At 35.3% G+C, this 16,579-nt stretch overlaps 2 protein-coding genes across 3 annotated transcripts in view; both read right to left on the bottom strand.

Moving 5' to 3' along the window:
* The window catches only part of Wdr92 (dynein axonemal assembly factor 10), a 122,434-nt gene that overhangs the window by 69,902 nt on the left and 35,953 nt on the right, over nt 1-16,579 (bottom strand). The gene's annotated exons all lie outside the window — the stretch shown is intronic.
* Nucleotides 985-16,579, bottom strand: part of Myo81F (unconventional myosin 81F) — a 49,133-nt gene continuing 33,538 nt past the window's right edge. The window contains exons 4-16 of one of the 2 annotated variants that reach the window (XM_069126369.1): nt 15,505-15,757; nt 13,767-14,101; nt 12,672-13,154; nt 11,227-12,127; nt 10,894-11,146; nt 10,727-10,762; nt 9,439-10,501; nt 8,776-9,365; nt 8,464-8,653; nt 6,932-8,378; nt 6,571-6,848; nt 6,038-6,487; nt 985-5,899 (exon numbers count right to left, since the gene is read on the bottom strand). In XM_069126369.1, coding sequence (XP_068982470.1) covers nt 5,684-5,899; nt 6,038-6,487; nt 6,571-6,848; nt 6,932-8,378; nt 8,464-8,653; nt 8,776-9,365; nt 9,439-10,501; nt 10,727-10,762; nt 10,894-11,146; nt 11,227-12,127; nt 12,672-13,154; nt 13,767-14,101; nt 15,505-15,757 — 6,495 coding nt within the window. In that variant the 3' untranslated portion in view covers nt 985-5,683. The remainder of the gene's footprint in view (nt 5,900-6,037; nt 6,488-6,570; nt 6,849-6,931; nt 8,379-8,463; nt 8,654-8,775; nt 9,366-9,438; nt 10,502-10,726; nt 10,763-10,893; nt 11,147-11,226; nt 12,128-12,671; nt 13,155-13,766; nt 14,102-15,504; nt 15,758-16,579) is intronic. The other variant, XM_069126370.1, reaches the window with a different exon arrangement.

Raw genomic sequence — 16,579 nt, forward strand, 5'->3', positions numbered from 1 at the left:
GAAATACCGATTGAAGGTCTTGCTGCGAAAAAGCGACGCTGAACTATCAGAATTACGTCATGTATAAGGTGACATTGAAATAAGTAGTCCCATCTAGCGTATACTTCTCTTTTTAAACCTGAAGAAAGATCATATAGACACAGATCGAGAAATTTGTAGAAATGAAACTTACATAACAATTTCTTTCATTATCATCACTAGATCTTATAATGAACAATTTATTTTGAGCTTAACAACTTCTGGACGTTCATATTTCCCATACAATCGATTAATCACGATCGATATAAAAGAACATCCACAATTTTTTTCTAACCTATACACTTTGAGGTCGATACGCTTTAAGTTTTAAGATCGACTAACAAATCAATAACTTATTACGTAACGTGTTTAAAACGGTTCCTTTTTTGTGATCGAGTGGAAAGGGTTAACAACTGTGTAAAACAAAAAGTACCTCTATTTTTCTTTTTCGTTGTAAAGTATTTTCAAGTATCATAACACCTGTTTGATATTGCGAGCACCCGATGAAGTTATTCTGCCAAGTCTATCTCGTATTTGTTGAGAAACTATGCAGGTAAGAGAATCTTTGTTTTTGACGCAAAGAAAGTATTTTTACGATATAGTTGGGAAAACTAGGAAACCGGATGCGATTCAAAAGATTGCGTATTATGAACACTGTTGCGTGCACGTGTCGAATATTAGTTTGAAGGAGTGAATGAACGATTTACGAGGCAAAAAGAGACAAAAGAAAAAATGAAAGAAATAAGAATTGCACATCCTGTTGATTATGTATTTTTTAAAGTTAGCATTGAGGCATGTCTATATTCCTATGGAATCGATGAATAACGCTATAATTTTAATGACAAAAATGGAGTAAAATAAAATATTAAATGAAAAGTAAATCGACCAGGAAAAGATCTTTTATTTAATCAAAATTAAATAATTTCATTTTTGTCATTATAATTTTAGTCCATACAATAGCGAAAATTTTCTTTCTCCTTTTTCTAAAAAATTTTGTTTAAATAATACATATTTTCATTCATAATATTCGTGGAATGTTTCTTAATTTCATTAAAATAGTGCCAAAAAAATATTACAGGAAAAATAGAACTGCATAAATAATAGTAAAAGAAAAAATACAGAAAAACTGATATAATTCTTATATGCTACAACATTGATTTTATCTTGGCCAAAATGCATCCATTTTGATATCGTATTTTTGTAAATAATGATTTAATATCATTCTCTATTGAACAGGGATTTTATTACTTATTGCCCAAAATTTTAATGAAACAATTTACACACAGATATGTATTGTAAATTATTGGAACTTCGATTTTGATCCATTATGGCAAAGATAAAAGTACGATGTAAGCGCAGAAGTTCAAATGATCTTAAGGCCACTTTTACACATGTCTGTAGAAGTGCGTCTTTTAAAGACAAATTTTTTGACAGCTCCATCTGCCATACTTTGTTGAAACATGCGTCCATTCCAGTTCCAGTCTAAAGAGAGTTAACGTATTATTTCCGTCAATGTTGCAGCACATTTAACGCGTTTAGAAACGTGGGAAGGTCTCAAAAGGGGAAAAAAGTAATTTTAATGGGTACAAACTAAATGACCGAAAATGGTGCGTGCAAACATAAGAACGTTATTAAATGTAAGGATTTATGTTTATCACTTTCTTCCTTTCCAATTGTCCTAATTTTTATTTTTGAAAGCTATTTAATTTGTCATATCTGAGAAAAAAACACATTTATGTACGAACGATTGCCTTTGTGCTTGCTGTGTTTGTCTCGTCATAATCACAAATCAAATACGTTTAACTGATCGAATGCAAATATATGTCTATATATTAACGGAGAGTTTATCGGTTGCAAATACATGGGCAATCGTGAACCGAAGCAAATACTGTTACTTGTCTGATTATTGTATACAAAATAAATAAAAAATGTATATATACATCAGAAACGGTAGTTTTAATTGTGTAGATTACAACCTATTCAAGAAACTCTTTTGAAACACCTAAAATTTTATTAAGCTCAATTATCAATCCAATATAATTCATGTATATTTTTAATGCCGATTTGTGTTGTAACCGTATAAATATTACCCATCGTATTTTTATAATATTTCAATTAATCTGATTTTTAATAATTTGAATAATTCAATAATCATTCATAAAACAATTATTCTTGAAGAAACAGAAATTCCTGTTATTTGCAATATTAAAGCTTCGCTTTCTTTTATTGTATCCTTATACATAGCTCGAGTATTTAATAATCTATATATATATATTTATATTTATATTTATGTTCATATATATATATATATATTTATATTTATATAATAGTATGTATATTCTCGTCACATGTAGGCGTGTAACTCTCCCCATCTTTTTCTTTGTACGTGTATTTTCTCCGAGTTTTACAACAGTCTGTCGTGTTGCATGTGTAACTGAGAGTGTAATTCGCGGTGTGCGTATCGTCTATGCGTGTCTATTTATATATACGTATATACAGTGTCGATTGTTCTTAAATATTTCAATATAACATCATCAACCAATAATTTATTTCGCTTAAGCTACACATACAGGGGTCGCGTACTTCTCTCCCCGTTTCTTCTTTTTTTCTTAAGTATCATGCATGCATCGCAAAAATCACATCCTCGTTTCGCAATGTTCTCTTCACACATTCACATCATCTTTTATTCTTTCTCTCTCTCACACACACACACACTCACACGTGCTCACCTTCTCTCTATCTTTTTCCTTCTTTCCCTGTTCTTTTTTTTTAATTAGTTAACACGAAGTCTCACTCGTTAAACAGCTCTCGAAGACTAAGGACACCCAAAGCGGATCACAGTCTGTCTCTGCACTCGTAGAATCTTAGCCAAACTCCCGGAAAGGAAATTCGAATAAATACAGATTATAGAGAATACACTAACTTCTCGTTTCGTCACGACGAATTCTCGATCCTTCACAATTTGTGATAATTTATGTAGTTGATCCTTAAATACGCATTACATAATGTTTTTGCAATATTTTATAATAGGTAATTGAGTCTGATCGCAATGTAATTGGTTTTGCCGCCAATTTTTAGATGGCGCGTTTATCGGGGGAAATTATTTTTGTTTTTTATACTAGAGTTTTCCTTCGTAACTGGACAAAGTTACAGCTTCAAAACAGTAGACGATAGAAAAAAATTTTGCTATACAAAATTAAAATTGATCGAATGGCTACGGTGAAATTGTAAATTTAACTTTAAAATTTTGTACATTATAATTAAGATATCTTTTAAATTAATCATCCTCAGACACAAGTACGTCGCTATCTATTTTGTGGAAAATAAGAAACATATTGATTGATGTATATTAAAAAAATACTTTAATTTGAAGGAATGAAGGTGATTCTCAACTCTAAAATTATTTCTACCTCTACTTCCAGTGCAGCCACATGTACTAAGTGATACATTACTTAAAAATCTAATTGTACCTAATGAAATCTTTGTCTATCATTTATCATTTTAAATCTATGAATTCGTTTGTGAGTGTATGTCTAGAGTTAACGCGTAAATAAGGATCTGACAATAATTCGAGGCTTCGTGACGAAATCTTGGTCCGAATAAACTCAGGATATTTTTTTTGAGAACTCCAGTGTTCGACAGAAGATTCTTGGAGGAAATTTCTCGTTTATGTTTACATTAACCCTTTCTTGACTGTGTCCCGTAAAAAGTGTATATCTTTTTTTCTGTGGTGCTGGACTTCGTAATTATTACTCGAGCAATGGCCATTGCTCGTTATTAAAAGAGTAATATGTATTAGCGAAAAACTAATAGTATTTCTACATTATAAATTGTAAACAGTGTAGAGATCTGAAAAAGTTTCGATTCTTTATATTAATCTCGTCACTACATTATTAAAAATTATTTTGAAAGGGTTAAATTACAATTAGATAATATCGTTTCTGTATATAAGTGAGCTGTAAATCTAATTTTACGTGGAAATGTGATCACTGAACACTGGAGAATTTTGCTTGAAACCTGTTGTTATTGTTTTTAGTTTAAAGTTTAAACATTTTTTTCTTTATTTAATATTTACACGTCAAGATATCGAGCGATCTTTTTGGATTAAAGAAAGAAATTTCTTTGGACGCAATTTCGTGGCAATTTTCGATCGATGCGATCGCGCCGGAATCACGGATTCTTTGTTGAACTTCCGCGTAAACGATTTCTTCCATTATACTTGATTTTAACTCCGTAATTATAACCTTTACGAGAAAAGGGATGATAGCACGAAAGGATTGTCTATAAAATGAATGTTAGATTATCATTCGATTTTCATCTTCGAACCTGTTCGAATACTTCTGAAATACGAGTCAAAGAGACTTTATCATCCTTTTCCAAGATGTCGTTCATACAGTAGTGTTTCGTTAATTGGCCAGACATCATTTTGTTTGGCTACTTAATGAGAGTGTTAATGTTCTTAGGAAATCTCAAATATCTTTCATTTCTATTGAAATCTGATGTGATACAAATGATCTGACACATTTATTTATTTTACCTGTGTAATAGCTGATAGTCATAATGTTGGCCATTTAACGAAGCAAACTCTGTGGTCAGTTAACGAGGCACCACGATATCTTTGTATTATTAATTAATATACGCCGAGTAAAATTTTACGTGAAATATTGCGTCTAAATACGTATATAATCGTATTTAAATTTTGCGCAAGATTAACATTTGAAACGTTAACATCGATTGCAATATTATGGAATCTTGTATATTATTGTATCGTTGAATAGAGTGATTAACAAGAGAGACAGAATTGAAAGTATAAAATCAATAAATTGGTCGTTTCTGATATTAATTAAAATAGATATAAAAACTGTCTAATCACCCTTCGTCGAACGATACAAAAAATGATATGCCAAAAATGTAATACCATTGATCGCATTAAAATTTAATGATTGATTCGATAATCATCGACTTTCTTAATCTTGTGTCATATTATTCTGCAAAAAACACTGTATAAAAAACATTGACAATCGCTCGTAAAAAAGGCAACGACAATGACTGACAAAATAGAAATAGAAGTCTTCGACAGCTTTCTAATTACTTGTTTTTTTGTAAATCGTAAAATGGCAGTTATTTGTTGATCCATTCGCTAATCTACTCTCTCCGCAGCAGCAGCTATTTTGTTGTAATGTCTCTCGAGCTCTAAGCTAATCGAATAAATACTGGAAGAAAGAAGTATTTCTAGGCTAGTGCTGTCTCGTCGCGACGAGACTTTATTCGTCGCCTTATAGGCCTTGCCGATAAAGCATTAATAACTATAGAGACATTTTCTCGCTACAACCTGATACTGAAACTATATTGTTTAATTCACACTAATTAAATAATAAATTCGATTTGCAATGAATAGAGATATCGAAAGAATATAAAAACGAATTAACGAATAAGTAATATAGAATTATGTAAATTGAAATGAATTAAAATTATAGTTAAAATTAAATTAAATGTATGTTAAATAAGTATAATAAAGAAATAAAGATGTGTGTGTGTGTGTATATATACGTATATATATACATATATTATACATATATGTATATACTTGTATGTGTGTGTGTGAGGTAAAGATTAAGGTATGAGGTTGAGGAGAAATATCGCATCTAATAAGTTACCTAACTTTTTAACTAGCTTGCGATTGTATCACTGGAGCACCTCTGTGTAATACCGAAGCAGGTCGAGATTTACGACCACCGGCAGGAGCCGTAAGATTTGTCGATGGTTGTTGAATCGGTTGCTGCGCTATTTGTTGGGCAATTGCCGATTCTCTTTTCGGTACTTCCGGTGGTGATTGAAGAACATCCATGTATTCGCGAATTAAGTTCGCAATTTGGTGTGCCTGCAAATGAAATGATGGGTAATATCAGTAAATAATAATTACGCAGTTAAAGAATATGTTTTAACATTCTAAAAAATAATTATTATTCAATATAAAATTTGTGCACTATAATATAAATTCTTAAGCAAAAAGAATTACCTGAGATGTCGTAAGGATAACTTTGCTCTGCTTCTTATCAGTACCAGTGATAATCATCAAACAACTAACAGCTGGACTATAACTGAGAATACTGCTATATTCGTAGGTACAGAGAGTGTTTCTGGAACGATGCTCCAAAAGGTGAAGACCTTGCTGGTCGACGGCCAACCACAGAACACGTGGCCAATTCGAAGTAAATGATTGCATGACATCGAATATCGTGGCCCTGTGAAGCGGCCACGATTGAATTAAATTCAGGAACGCCTTCTTCGCTTCGGGCGGTGTCATTCCTCGTAGTGATTGATGGTGTTGAAGTACTCCTTCAATGCATAAACTTGGAACCAGTCTTGGTGGCAGGCAGTGACTTGATATAGTCCGGTAATCGTGATCCGATACAGCATCTTCACAATCACCGAGTTCTAATTGCGCTTGTAACGCTGTCAGCATCATCTAAAAACAGATTATAAATTTAGATAATCTATACCATAATTTATTGGATTTTAACGGATAATAAAAAAAGAATAATTATTTACAGCTTCTTTCTCAGTGATAGGAAATCGATCAGCACGTAAATCATGCAGTACTTGATGATAAAGTAACTCTTTCTCCACCGGATCATCGAGATTCATGTACTGATCGAGGAACAAATGTTTCTTAAATAAGAAGAAATGATGTGCGTGCTTTCTTTGCGATTGATTCTGTTGTGCGTTCGCCGTTCTGTAACGCTCCCATTTCGACATCACATCGGCAATCTTTTCTTCTGGTATCAATGCTCTTTCGGTCGGTCCTAAGACTTCATAAATGGCATAACCTATAAATCCCAATTAAATTATAAATATTTACAAGCCATTTAACAATTAAAAGAAATAACAAATTTAATTTAACTTCGATTACCCATAGCAGTTTCTTCTAAACCAATCTTAGTCTTGATAATCTCCATAACGTCTCTAGCTGTTGCTGAAGGATGAAATTCAACAGCATGATATTGTCCATCCATGAAATGGAATCTCGCATAAATAGGCCTGCGATTAATCGTGCACATTATTTCTTCTCTGCTCGGCGGCCATTGTCTTCTTCTCGTGCCCTGCGTCTTGTAAAGGCACTTTTCAGCAAATCTGGCGTATTTTCCCTCCTCCGTAACGTAATCACTAGCGCATCGTTTCAAATGCGCTATCAGATACTTTCGAATTACTTTCTGTGGAGGTAGAATAACTGAACAGGCCAAAGAAAGTAACGCCCAATGCCTGAGATTGACTCGACTATTAGGATCAGGGTGATCTGTCGTTTGTTTAATCAATTGAAGATACAGTTCACCTAAGAGATTCTCCTTTCTTATACAACGTTCCATCACGGTTTGTATCAAGTTTACGTGTTCATCTTCTACCCTACGAACCGTATCTCCGTTTTGTCCTAATCCAGCATAAGTTAAAATTAATTGGAATACACTAAGAGCCATCTGTTCATCCGGATCGGGTAGTTTTGAGAGACTCTGAGGTATAGTTTGTCTGCTGAATGCCCAATAGGCATAAGGAAATCCTTTATAGGTTTCACCATGATCAGTCGCGCTACCATGTTCTTGCCTAAGTTTCTCTATCTTGTGCTTAGACAATCTTCGCAAAGTGTTTCTTAGAAAACCACCACCAGAGTCTTGAGGTTTTCTCAATATCTCCGCGTCCACTAGTGTTCTTCGGCAATTGACTAAGTTATGATAGAGCCTAATACGATCCTCGTTGGTAATACACTTGAGCTTCTTAGTAGGAACCTCGTTTTCCGTGATCCAGCCTGCCAATGCTGGACAGTAACTAACAATCAGACTACCTATCTCGTTCTTCTGTGGCGTTTCAAAAACAAAACACTTGTGCGAGCTGTCGGGATTGTGACGTAGAAGAGACAGTGTTATGAAAGAGTCACTTGGGTCTAGCATGATGCTTTCCACATCCTGATAACGATACTCTGATAAGACAAATTTATCATCTGGCTTGATCAGCATCAATCCATCGCAGTTTATACCCAAGATTAGTTGATTGCCATACGACCAATAACCACGATAAGTCACGTTGAACATAGTCGTACCGTAGAGAGGGTATTGCATCACGCAAGATAAATACAACACCTTGGCTGCCAATTCTTTGCGACCGGCGCCATACTGTCTGTGTGCCTGCGCTATGATTGGCACCCAAACATCGTCGCCTCGGGCACGGCTGATTCGATAAGGCAAAAAACTATCCACCTCGCTGTAGTAATCCAGCCGATCGTTATCTTTTGGATCGCCCAAGGCGACTTGCGCTTGTAAGCCCGCCAACTGGAGCGCGACCTTTTCTGATACCGGGAAATCGTCGCACTGAAAAAATGACAAAAGAGAGAATAGGACGTTTACAAGAAACAAGATAAGATCAATAATTTGATTTTTTCCCTCTCTAGTTTACCTTCACAACGTTATATACAGCTTGAGCGTACAGCATGTTCACCTCGACGGGATCTTGGGATATTTCTCGGGTATTTCGGAAAAGCCTTCGTTTGAAAACGAATCGATTATCGCCACTCCCTAAAGTAGCATTATTTCCACGACGAAGTGTTGAAAATGTTGATTGTGCTGTGTTTAATTTGCATTGTTTCCTGAAAAAAGTAAAATATAATAGGACAAGTTATTAATGTAAAATTAAGTATAATGAAATTTGATATAACTGCATAAATATTCGTAGTTTATTAATCGATAATAGTAATCAATGAAAATTTACATTTCCCAAGCAGCTATAACATCATATAGATAATCATGCGCTCGAACATGTTCCTCGCCATCTGGTCTACTTTGGTAAATTGCCCAACCTTCTAAAGACCTGAGACCCAATTTTTCACCTAACTTAGCAACAGCGTCGGAAGCAGTATCAGTTGGATGCACATCGATTGCTTTAGTTCTTCCATCCAAAAAGAAGAATCGACAAACTATCGTGCCTAGTCGCCTCATAGCCGCAATCTCTACCGTCGACGGTGGATGTTGTCTACAGGAAACTTTCATATTTTTACAATTATCCACGCACCACTGAACGTATTGCCGTAGTTTGCCCTCGAGAGCCAAATTCTTTCGCAAGAAAGACACGAAGTACTTGTACAGTAGTTTACTAGGTTGAAAAGCAACTATAGCCAAACAGAGCAATAACCAGACTCGTTCAGCCCATTCTGGGTTAGGATTGTTAGTTGCTTGTCGCATACATTGGACGAAAATTTCATCTCTTAATTCTTCACGCTCAATACCATAACCTATTATACTTTGAATAGTTGCAATTTCCTGATCTAGTTTCATCTCTCCTCTTATATACTTACAAAGATCCTAAAAATTAAGAAAAAACATTAGTTTCAATGTTAATTAACAAAGAAAATAATCTGTACAAATAATTACTTACCCTGAAGACAGAACAAGCCACATTAACGTTATCAGGGTCGTACATATGAATGTGAGAATTCGGTATAGTAGAACCTTTGTAGTAGGTAACCATTTCGTACTTTGGGATGAATTCTACGCTTTTGCCACGTGATTTTCTAGTGAGCGTAGCCATGATTGTACCCTCGGGAGATCTTTCGTGGCTATTGAAATAATTTTGCGCAAATTCTACGATATCATGATAAGTAACTTCGTTATCAGGCTCCTTTTTGTCCTCCAATTCTTGAAGTTTACGCTCCACTCTGCATTTGCGTCTCTGTTCTCTCTCCACAGGTGGTTGTTGAGATTGCTGCGCCTGCTGTTGTTGTTGATCATGACCATTCTGTTGCTGTTGTGGTACCGGTTGGTGGTGATTATGGTGCAATAAATGGAGACTATTTGAGTTTCTAGATTCTGGTCTTGATGGAGGGCTACCAGCAATCGGTTCTTTAATGACTTTGTTATTTGGTGCAGGTGGAGGTGAACCACAGGATTCACCGTTAACTAATGATCCAGAATTTCCATTGACCAAAATTGGACTGCTAGGACTGTTCTCTTCACGAGGTAAAACGGACTCGTAGATAGGCTCTCCATTATCAATAGAGGAATCGCCACCATTCATCGTCAAAGCTGTAGCAGGAGGTGGTGGAGGTGGAGGAGGTTCAGTGGGCTCTGGAAGACTCGGCTGACCGAGTTTGCCAGTGTTTGGACAAGGTATCCTTTGCTGTTGCTGCTGCTGCTGTGATGATTGTTGCAATGGCGAGGTAGCTTCTTGCCCATTTGGAGTATTTGCTTTAGATTCCGCTTTTGAATTTAACTCCATTTCTTGCTGAATTACAGTCTCCAGTTCCACATCGAGGTCTTCGACCAATGCATCCATTTGTTCACCAATTTCTTCAATTATCTGATTACCCTTCGTCGATTGCACGTCAGATAAAAATGAAAATAGATTGTCCAAGTCTACAGACTGCAAATCTGAGGCAGCCATTTTAGAATTCATTTGCTCCGCCATCTGCGACAATGCAGCGATCTCTTCTTGCGCTTTTCTGTAAAATGGAATAGCACATATATGAAAATACCGAAATAAAATTCAATGCAAGTATTTTAATTTCTTAAGCGCACAAATTAGCCAGGTGCCGGTGTATGTGTGTGTATTTTGTGGTACTAAACGCTGCATCTATGTTAAAAGCAATTATTCTTAGTGAATTCTCGTCATGCCGTAAGGATTTTTAATTCGCCATTCGAACTACCGACACGTCATACGAACTTACCCGGGTTCCATCCCGACAATACCATTGTACTGTGCGCTATAAAGGACACAAATGGACATACTATTAACACACAAACGAACAACAGTCCTATATGATCGTCACGGCAGTTTGTATACTGGAATAGACGTCCTTTTATCATACAGTTTCAAGATAATATATCGTTATACCTTTGACTTTCTTCCAGAGCCTTCTTATCCTCCATCAATCTTCTCTCCTCTTCCAATCTCTCCCTCTTCCTCATCTCTTCGTCTACTCGTCTCATTTCTCTCAAAGCAGCCGCAACCTCCCTTGCGAATACGCCACGCAGATGACTCTGTATCACAATGGCTGCTCTTCGTTTTCTGATGAACATTATTCTCAGTTTCCAGCCTCGGTATGCATGTTGCACTTTCAATGCAGCGTCTCTCACGCGTTTATACTCTGGAAAAATTCAGATTCTCTTTAGTTCAAAAATAAGATAAGAAATATATTATGAAAAATTAAAATTGAAAATAACTTACCTCGTCGAACTACGTAGCCTCTCCATATTTTCTGTATCATCATAGCGTTACTGGTAACCATTTGATTTCTACAATCTTCCAGTGGCTCATGTACATAGCTTCTTAAAAACACTTTAGTTTTGCCTATTTGCCATTCAGTTTCAGGGATACCCTGACTACTGATTAAGCACCTAACAGCCTCTTTCTCGTTATAAGAACGTGATAAACGTGCTTTATCCAAACAACGATATCTCGCTATAAAGTCGTGGAAGGGCATGTGTATAGGAAAGCCTTCCTTCCTGATTCTAATAATATCTAACATGCCTAAATATTTCAGCTGGTCTAGAACCAGCTTCTCATCATAGTGATTCGACACTTTTTGCATATTAGGTTTGATGCATCTAGCGTACCAGGGTGTGGTAGCTTGAAGAACATCAACCAGAGCCTGCAACTGATGTCTGAAGGAATCACAGAGGGTTGGTTTTCCCTTGGATGTTCCACGAGACATGGTAGTTGCATTTCCACTTGCACGAGCTACCGTGCATCCCAAAAGATCCTGATAAACTGTGATTTCTTGAACAAATTCATTTGTGCTCCTAGACATGAAATCGAAGAACACATCTTGTTGTACATCTCGATTCTTATCGACAAATCCTTCGACTGCGTAAGTAACGCATCCAGCGTAGTGTTTCACTCCAAATTCTTTCTCCCATTTTCGCCGATCGTCCCCTTTCACGTAGCAAGGATGATTCTCGAATTCTGCATGCAAATTGGTCAGGTAAGCTAGGTCCGAGCCTTTCGGCATATGGCACTGCTCGGTCAGTAATTTAAGAACACATCGTGGAGGTTTCTCGATTAATTCCAGGCACATGGTGTTGTCAGTGAAGGTGATATGGGAGTATTGGATCTCTTCCTGTCGATACTGAAATTCAAAACGTTTCACGTGTTACGACAGCCGATATGGAAGGACAAGTGTCAACTAGTCAACTTTGCAACCAGTTTATTTTTATCATCAACCCTCGACTATATTCAAGTGAAGTGTTAATGACAATGTATTACATTGAGTAGATAACTTGAAACTAGGTAACATGTATAATATATCTTTGTGGTGTATTACTAAGTATTACATGAAAAAATATAGAAGTATTCAATTCAATTAATATAGAAAGACGACTGGCATCTAGTGAAGTTTGGAACTAGTTAATTTTAAACCCTACAGAAACTCACGTTCTCAGACACCTACATCTAATATATCTTCAGTTTATTGTTAAATATTACAGATAAAAAATAGCCAAGAATTCAACTGAATTATCTTACTGCACCTTTGATATTGAGGTCAATATAATGTTACCCTAACGGTTACGTAACAAACCCATTATCTCACCCTATCATGTGGCACGATCGTTAATCGTGTTACACAGCTGACTAAGTATATAGGAAAACAAGAAAGCTTAGAAACGACTTACTAGTTCCTGTTCCAGTGCGAACACGTAGTGATTGAAAAACTTATGCAGCTTCTCGTTCGTGTAATTGATACACAGTTGCTCGAAGCTGTTGACGGCAAAGTTCTCGAAGCCAAATATATCCAAAACACCAAGAAATCTCGAGCTGTCCTGGCCAGGATTCGTGCAATTGTTTATATGATTGATTAACCAGGCGAACGTTCTCGAGTACAATGCTTTTGCCATCGCATGCCTATTTTCACGGGCTTCTTGAACCTTCAATGGTATCTCGGTGATATTTCCGCGGACGTTTATCTGTCGTATAAGCACCACTTTGGTGAGATCCTCAACCTGCAGCCCGAGCAAAGGAGCAACCGTACCAACGATGTCAAGGTCTTCTTTAGTTAGTTCGCATCTTTCGCCATCCACGTCCTCGAAGCTCAAATTCCCCAACCAAAGAATGGCAGACAGGACTCTGAAAATACCCTCGCACATTTCCGGCGCGACCTACAAAAACGAAAGTGCCAGTCAGTCGCGGCTAAGGATAAAATAAGTCCTCGTTACTGAAGCAATTTATAGAGGGAAGAAGAAGAAATGAAATAACAAAAAGAAATATTATGTGAGAATCTATTACACGTATTTTAAGGTTTTAGGATGTTCTTTAGTTATTCAAGTATTTAAATTGTTATAACAATCAGAAAAAATGATGATAATACAGTTATAAATGTAATAATAAGAAAAACAAAAATTAAATTTTTATTGTCATAAAAATAAGAGATGTACCAATTATGTATTTTAACGGAAAACAAACATTTAATAAATATTTGAACTGATTACTTTGTTTAAAAATAATTGTTCTAATTATTTGTTTGACTAATAGAACAAAACATCATAAGGTAACTTTTACAAAGAATTCTAGACTGTTATGATAAATTTTCTATTGCTCATATTATAAATAAATATTCTATCATTAATAACGAATAAAAAATAATTCTATTCTGAGAGAATTAAGTAGAGAAATTCTTAACATTTCATCTATATGGAACTGTTTGTACAAACTATTAACACCAATAAATCATATCCTTTGATGATACCACCCTGTGTGTACCGACTAATTACCTGTAGCACGTTAAACGCAAGCCTAAGAGCATCGAGTTTCTTGCAGTCGGAGATTCCATCGATCTTCACACAACCAGACTGGTTCAAATACTTGTAGTGGCTTGCTGGCATCAGTTTATATTGTTCCGCGAATTCCTCGTCTCTGGTTCCAGCTTCGACCAGCTGATAGAACACATGGTAATTCCTTTCTCCGCTACTTTGAAAAGTTATACGGCTCTGCTCAAGCAAGTAATCTTGGATGATACAGCCTTTGATCATCCACTTACTGTCGAAGCACACCTGCATAAACTTGCCAAACCGGGAGCTGTTGTCGTTCCTTACTGTCTTTGCGTTTCCTGTATAATATTTTTTGAAAATGAAAATAATTATATTCTCGTAAAAAAAGCCTATAGTATATAAAGAAATTATAGGATAATTATTTAATATATTAAATTTTGGATGATTTTAGTCTGTAGTTCCAAAATATTAAATTTTATAAATGATCAAATTTAGAATAATCACATTCTGTAGTTTTGAATGATTAAACTCTGTAAAATATTAAATATAGGATAATCATATTTTGTGGTATTAAAATACTAAACTTGATAAAATGTCAAATTTAGGATAATTTTCATATACCCATTGTGAAGAGCGATTAAAGAAAAGATAAGAAATTTAAAAAATAAATAAACACGAAATATATATACTAAAATAATTCTTTGCAAATTTTAAATCAGTATGAGACAGTTATAGGAGAAAGTCTAGTCTTTTAATATTGGTAGAATAAAACGCGACGACAGAAAACATTTTCACAACGAAGCAGGTATTCCTGCAGTGTTTGGTAGTGCATTTTGCCGAGATACAAAAGTAAACGGTACAATTTTTATGATACCCCCTTAAATCTTTTGCCTCTCGTGACCCAGTTTTTACCCCTCGCGCTTTTACATTTGACACCTGACTCGATCTCGGCCTCTTGACTCCGAGTAATGAATCCCCTTTATTTTTAAATGCCATTAGGAATAACGTTCATCGATCCATTTCATAAAAGTCTTCCCGTTTCTATTTTCGAGCGTTGCCTTTGGAACAAGAGAAAACCTCGAGAAAAAGGCTTGCCTTTTCTTCGACAACTTTTATGAAAAGTATCCACCAAACAATTTCGCGACAAATCTATGCTTTCAATGAAATCCGACGGAAGCCCTTCCAGTTCTTTTTATTTGAAATCATTTTCAAAGTTTCCAATTGAAAGAAAGTAAAACATGTAATTTTTTCTTAATTACTGGAAATAATATTTAATAACCAACGGTTGAGAAATTTCTTGAGAAAAGTGTTTCTAAGAGGAAAAATTGCGACAGAATTGTTAATTCTAATTTTGTAATATTCGTAATAATTGAGAAATTTCGTAATAATTCATCTAATATTTTATTAGAAAACACACTTGACACCTTTACGTATATTTATCATAGATCCTTTTCTCCAGATTAACTCCTCAATTAATAAATAATTGTAACTTCTATAATGTTGTTTGTATTTTGTAATTGATTTAATTAGTTCTAATTTAATATAAGGTAACTTTCCATTATTAACAAAAAAAAAAGAAAAGAGAGATGTAACTAGCTTTTAATTATTTTTATAAGAGACAAAGCTTTCGTGTTGGCGTGACAGGCGAAAAATTCCAGGAAAATTAAGGACAGGCCGTAAACTGTTAGAAAATATAATCAACGGGGACGAAACTAGTTATTAAGGGGAATAAGTTAATTACCGAAAGCTTCGAGGATGGTGTTCGCCTCTAGAATTTGTTGTTCCACCCACGTGTCGACATTGCTGGTCACCGAGCAAAGGTATTGCAAGATGAATTTCGTGGTTTCCGTCTTGCCAGCGCCACTTTCTCCCGATATCACGCAGGATTGATTGCTCTCCGTGTCCTGGAGAGACCTGTACGCTGCTTCCGCCAACGCGAATACGTGTGGCTCCAGAGAGCCCATCTTCTGGCCATGATATCGATTCACGTACTCCTACAAATCAAAAATTTCAATATGATTTAACGAAGACTAAACTTTCCTTCTCTAATAAAAATTTTATTGTTTCCAATAAAACAGAATCAATTGTGTTATTCGTAAAAAAAAGATGCTGAGAATAGACTACCCTGCATTTTTACAAATAGCAAAATTTGATAAATTTATTTGTATACATTTTTATTAAATAATTATTTTTTCGAAAGGATTACCTTAACTTTGTACCTGTTATGTTGTTATTTCTGTATTTAGAGGTAGGATCACAATAGCTATTATTTTATTCTTTGAATAAATCTATCACACCGTTCTGAGCCGAAAAACCTTTATTTGCACTTTCTTACATGGACTAGGGATAAAAACAAAAGAACATCTTAAACCTATCGATTAAATCTATCGATTATCTATCTAGAACTATCTTCTAGTTACTATTTATTGTAACTAGCGCATCTGCATATAGATGGCGAGCGCGAACTCACCTTGTCATTTTCAACATGTTATTTGTATAAAAAAGTGTAACATTGGTTGGACTTTTATAGAGTCTGGAAGAAACAGCAATGCCATCTTTAGTTTTACAATGTTATTACGACAGTTGGAATAGTTTGGGGTGGTGCGTGATGAGGTAGGGGAAGGAAGACGTATGTAGACAACTCTATTTCCGGTGTGGAAGAACTTTGGTCGACTTGTCAATAAGACTATCTATCTGAGCTTAAAATGTACATGTCATATCCACGAAGGATGCATACGTACTGTATGTAACAGTCGATGTACAAACAAGAACTTGTCACAATGGCGAAAAGATGTAAATTTTAACGTTGGAAGATT

This window comes from Bombus flavifrons, chromosome 13 (genome assembly GCF_040668555.2).
Source record: "Bombus flavifrons isolate JBK064 chromosome 13, iyBomFlav1_principal, whole genome shotgun sequence".
In the NCBI taxonomy this organism is placed as follows: Eukaryota; Metazoa; Arthropoda; class Insecta; order Hymenoptera; family Apidae; genus Bombus; species Bombus flavifrons.